Raw genomic sequence first — 6000 nt, 5'->3', positions numbered from 1 at the left:
CTCTCTCTCTCTCTCCCTCTCTCTCTCTCTCTGACTCTTGAAGTATTTCGTCTCCCAAATGATATCTTGTATCTGGTCTCCTGCTCCCTACCCCTATCTTCATTACATTACATTTGCTTGAGTTAAACTCTAACAACCATATGTTCGACCATTCCTGCAGCTTGTCCAGGTCTTCGTGAAGCCTCACGCTGTCCTCCTCTGTCTTAATCCTTCTCATAATTTTGGCGTCGTCAGCAAACATTCAGAGGAATGAGTCTGTACCCTCCGGGAGATCATTTACATATATCAGAAACAGGATAGGAGCGAGTACAGAGCCCTGTGGGACTCCACTGGTGACTTCACGCCAATCGGAGGTCTCACCCCTCACTGTAACTCTCTACTTGTGTGTGTGTTTACTCACTGTGCTTGCAGGGTCGAGCTTGGCTCCTGGCCCCCGCCTTCTCTGGCCTTGTGTTGACATATAAAGTTATGTAGCAAGGTCGGCTAATATCACCGACCTCCACGACTAACCTGTTCTACTTATTGACGACTCTGTCACTGAATTATTCACTGTATGTTATAATAGAGCTCAGATTTAATGGTCCATAAGAGCAAGGTTTACACACGGTGAAGTAAACCTTATTAACCAGGTAAACCTCACCTGGTTGGGAGGGGGGGGGGAAGGGGGTTGATGGGCTCTTTGGTCCCGCCTCTCAACCATCAATCAACTGGTGAACAGGTATATGTAATGAGTTTACTCAGGTACTATTAAATTCGTCCTCATAAACAAGCCAAATGATAATCCAGCCACCAAAGCCACTGTTTATCCATGGAAAAGCACTCTACACGCAACCCATCCTCGACTCAAGTCCATTCCATCCAGCGGTCGACCCATCAGACGCATTCATAAATTTTTATATGCTGTTCATTCAAAATGGGAATTTTCTCAAATATAAATTAATCTTATAATATATTAGCATATTGTGTATATATAGGCATAGGTTAGGTTAGGTGTTTAGGTTCTGTTGGCGATTATTTGTATTTGTAGTACGTGGGTGAAGCATTTACAGCGTTGTGGTTCGAACACAAGTCGTCAGTGAAGCACTTGTTCCGGAAGTGTTCGGACGTCATCAGTTGTGAGTCGTGTGTAAACCGTTTTTTATTCATAAACAGGGGGTTTAGCGGGTGCATGGAAAGGAATGGAATCACTTTTGGGTCTTTCGAGAACGGGCTGGACCCACAACTGAAGACATTCGAACATTTCTCGAACAGCACTTCGCTGACGACCTCTGTTCGAATTTCCTTCCACTAAATGTATGCAATTGTCATCAGAACCTAAACACGCAACTGAAGCCAAAATATAAACCTCTAATTTATAATATTTAAAGAAAATTTATATTTCGAGTACATATTAAGTTAAATATTTAGTAATGTGAACAAAGTGTTCTCAGGGACCCTTAAGTCAGACCGTCCTCTCGAGCGTTTAAAACGTCATTAAACTGATGTTCTAAATTGCCCGAACCTAACATAACCAAGGACCCACGAATAGAAAACGGAACATCACGTCAATTTAGAGAATGGCTGTGATTTTTAGCATGCTATTTTTTTTTTGCCTTAGGGGTTATTTCTACGTCAAAATGCGACGCACCATTCAAGAGGACTTGAGTAGCTCAACTTGGGCATCATTTAAACAACGCCGCTCAGGTGCAGTTTATAAAAAATCGAGTGAGTACGGGTCGTTAGGGAATAGTTGAGTTACCGGTCTAAACCAGTCTCTAACAGGCGAGTTACTGGTCTAAACAGACCAGTTAACGGTTTAAACAGTTCTGAACAGGTGAGTTACTGGTCTAAACAGACAAGTTAACGGTTTAAACAGGCGAGTTACTGGTTTAAACAGGCCAGTTATCGGTTTAAACAGGTGAGTTACTGGTCTAAAGAGGCAAGTTATCGGTTTAAACAGGTCTAAACAGGTGAGTTACTGGTCAAGGCTACTGTCGATTTGATCTAAACAGCCAGGGTCTGTTATGTAAGTATTTTGCTAGGGACTTCTCTGACTTTCAATGCAACAGGTAACTTATTGTTTTATTTTATATATAATTATTTTTTATTAAACGATTGAGAGACTTTCGACAATTTTAGTTTAAATATGTTATTCCCTCACTGTGGCTGACACGAGTGTCTCTCCCACAGGAAGACGTGTCAGAGCTGCAAGTGTACAAGGGAGCTCCACGATGTCTACCACGAGGACTGGGTCAACGTCCGGGAGAGACTGGGTCTTGGCGACTCCCTGGGGTCAGTATCTCGCTGTGTGTACCACTCCACACCTTCCACACCTGCTGGACACACCTCCACACCTACTGGAAACACCTCCACACCTACTGGACACACCTCCACACCTACTGGACACACCTCCACACCTACAGGACACACCTCCACGCCTACTGGACACACCTCCACACCTACTGGACACACCTCCACACCTACTGGAAACACCTCCACACCTACTGGACACACCTCCACACCTACAGGACACACCTCCACGCCTACTGGACACACCTCCACACCTACTGGACACACCTCCACACCAGGACACACCTCCACACCTTCTGGACACACCTCCACACCTACTGGAAACACCTCCACACCTACTGGACACACCTCCACACCAGGACACACCTCCACACCTTCTGGACACACCTCCACACCTACTGGACACACCTCCACACTTACTGGACACACCTCCACACTTACTGGACAAACCTCCACACCTACTGGACACACCTCCACACCTACTAGACACACCTCCACACCTACTAGACACACCTACTGGACACACCTCCACACCTACTGGACACACCTCCACACCTGGACACACCTCCACACCTACTAGACACACCTCCACACCTACTGGACACACCTCCACACCTGAACACACCTCCACACCTGGACACACCTCTACACCTACTGGACACACCTCCACACCTACTGGACACACCGCCACACCTACTGGACACACCTCCACACTTACTGGACACACCTCCACACCTGAACACACCTCCACACCTGGACACACCTCCACACCTACTGGACACACCTCCACACCTGAACACACCTCCACACCTGGACACACCTCCACACCTACTGGACACACCTCCACACCTACTGGACACACCGCCACACCTACTGGACACACCTCCACACTTACTGGACACACCTCCACACCTGGACACACCTCCACACCTACTGGACACACCTCCACACCTACTGGACACACCGCCACACCTACTGGACACACCTCCACACTTACTGGACACACCTCCACACCTGAACACACCTCCACACCTGGACACACCTCCACACCTGAACACACCTCCACACCTGGACACACCTCCACACCTACTGGACACACCTCCACACCTACTGGACACACCTCCACACTTACTGGACACACCTCCACACCTGTACACACCTGTTCTCGACAGCTGTTAAAACAAATAATTTAACATTACGAAAGGTGTTACACTTGTATTTTCCTTAAGACAATATATATTTTGCAGAAACCAATGTTACTAATCTGATTTTCACCTTTCAATTATAATAATTTTGTCTGATCATGAGTATAATTTGAAGTGTGCAGTCAAAGTCCTTATTAATCATGCGTTTACCTTGAAATTCACAGTCACTGGTCTATTGTTTATAGATCTGTTTATTGTGCATGATTTTAACTCAAGGTGCGCAGTCAAAGTGTATTTTAATAGGAGCTTTTTGTTCATCACTAGAGAACTAAGACTTGCCTTTGAAATTTTTTCTAGTAAATTTAAATCATCTGACTGTGCTGAATTCAAGAATGCCAGTGGTTTCGCTCAATCAGCTGAGGGTTTTCAACTACTGCTGTATATGACAAAACCATATGTCTTTTAGTCAAAATTCTTATATTTTTGAATGGTTAAGAAGTACTGCCATTATTAAAAAAAGTTAATAATGCCTAAATATTTGACAATTGTGTTTATGGACATTGAATATCAAGTTTGAATATACATCGTTGTGGAAGAGTAGACTTAATATGTCTCAATGTCTCCCATGAACCTCTCTACCATACTAGAAAAATCTTTCTCAATAAAGTAATACAAATGCAGCTTTACTGACAGGCTTGAGGCTGGGATCTTAAGACTGTTTACCAGTTCTTCAACAATGTGTAACTGTCTTTACCTCCGTTGGTTTACAAGTTATTTGGCTGCAACCCGTTCTCCTATCTAGATAGTACCTATTGTGACAGTCGTCAGTAGTCAGGATTTGTACGTTCTTAGCTTTTAGCTAATAGTATAGTGACTAGTAAGGAATTCTTTCAAAATAAATGAAGCTTAAACACACTTAAATATTCCTAAGTCCTAGTATAGCACATATATGAAGTATATTAGGCCTCATATATCGTGTATTAGGCTAAGGAAGGTTAGGTTTGGTTAGTTTAGTTGGTCTAAGCAACACAAGTAAAAAACTGTTTTCCTGTTTGTCCAACTCAACAATTCAGATTTCTAAGTTCTAATTTCGTTGTAGGTCGGTATATATATCCAGTGGAGCTCATCGTTACTATAAGTACTCCCAAATCTGTCATTAGAGACTTGAAGGCACCCATGCATGCCTCTCTGTCTCACTCGTTTCCCTTTTGAAGTGTTCAACATTCATTTGGCGTCTAATGTCTGGACCATCAAAAATGCTGCATAGAATTTAACGTGAAGAAATTTAACGTTGAAATTTCTGTTATGAAAACAAATGGTGGACTTTATTAATGGCCTTGACCAAGTTGTTCATCGACCCGAGTCTAATAGGAAGATGGTGGCAGCAAATGACGAGGACTAGCTGACCAGACGTTCAGCAACTGCATTACAGAAGCTTCTGGGCTGGGGTAGAAATAGCCTAATCTACTCTATCCCTTTGAGATGTATTTTATTGTCTCAATAAACATACTTGAACTTGAACAAATCTTCTGGAAAAGCCATTCATTCCGTTCATAATAAATGTATATACGTATGTACACGTGTATATAACATTTACCATTGTGTAACCCTAGCTTTACAAGACTGTTACTTGCTTAGCTAAACGAACTATGGGGGTTGAGTTCCTGAACCCCATTATACATGTGTCTCTGTAACCCTTTCCACGGGATGGGTGCGGGGTTCACAACACAAATGCAATGAGAATGATATTGGTTTGTCATCTACGGGACGTTCACACAAAGGAGGCGGCAACTGCCCTCTGTCTCCTGAGTGTTACTAGAAGGGCCAGATTCACGCAAGCACTTACGAACGTGTACATCTTTCCTCAATCTTTGACGGCTTTGGTTACATTTATTAAACAGTTTACAAGCATGAAAACTTGCCAATCAACTGTTGTTATTGTTATAAACAGCCTCCTGGTACTTCGGAGCTCATTAACTGTTTCATAATTGGAAACAAAGCCGCCAAAGATTAAGAAAAGATGTACAGGTTCGTAAGTGCTTGCGTAAATGCTTTCGTGAATCTGGCCCCTGGAAAGAAAAACAGTTTTATATATGGAGAGAAAGCGATAGACACCTTGAACTGACCATTGGAAGCGAATACCAAATGTGAATTCCGCACGTTGGACATGTATAGAATTCCGCCCGTCCTCCTAACTTTCCCCCAACGTCAAGAAACCGTCGTACTAAAGTGCCTCTTATCCTAACCTGCCAGAGGACCCAAAACAGAAAACGGGACAGTGTATCAATTTCGCGTCGAGTCGCTTACATTTTCTAGAACGACCAGTTTTAGCCTTATGGAGAGTATACGTCAAAACTGCGACGTTCTATTCGTTCAGAATGAATGGAAGACGGGTTGCAGAATCAGAATTAAAAACTTGAAAGCAAAAATTACTCAGACCTGTGTTATAGACCAAACTTAATTAGTTCTCCCAACTGCACACTATTCCTATAAATGTATTTACATATATATATATATATATATTATATATATATATATATTATATATATATATATATATATATATA

At 42.8% G+C, this 6000-nt stretch overlaps 1 protein-coding gene across 6 annotated transcripts in view; it reads left to right on the top strand.

The window, feature by feature from the left end:
- Lmpt (four and a half LIM domains protein limpet) overlaps window positions 1-6000 on the top strand; it is a 319449-nt gene that overhangs the window by 110520 nt on the left and 202929 nt on the right. For all 6 annotated transcript variants that reach the window (XM_069338065.1, XM_069338058.1, XM_069338078.1 and 3 more), the window contains one exon: window positions 2170-2271. In XM_069338065.1, coding sequence (XP_069194166.1) covers window positions 2170-2271 — 102 coding nt within the window. The remainder of the gene's footprint in view (window positions 1-2169; window positions 2272-6000) is intronic.

This window comes from Procambarus clarkii, chromosome 5, assembly GCF_040958095.1.
Source record: "Procambarus clarkii isolate CNS0578487 chromosome 5, FALCON_Pclarkii_2.0, whole genome shotgun sequence".
NCBI lineage: Eukaryota > Metazoa > Arthropoda > Malacostraca > Decapoda > Cambaridae > Procambarus > Procambarus clarkii.
The sequence above is the reverse complement of the archived record's forward strand: the minus strand, read 5'-3'. Positions and strand labels throughout refer to the sequence as shown.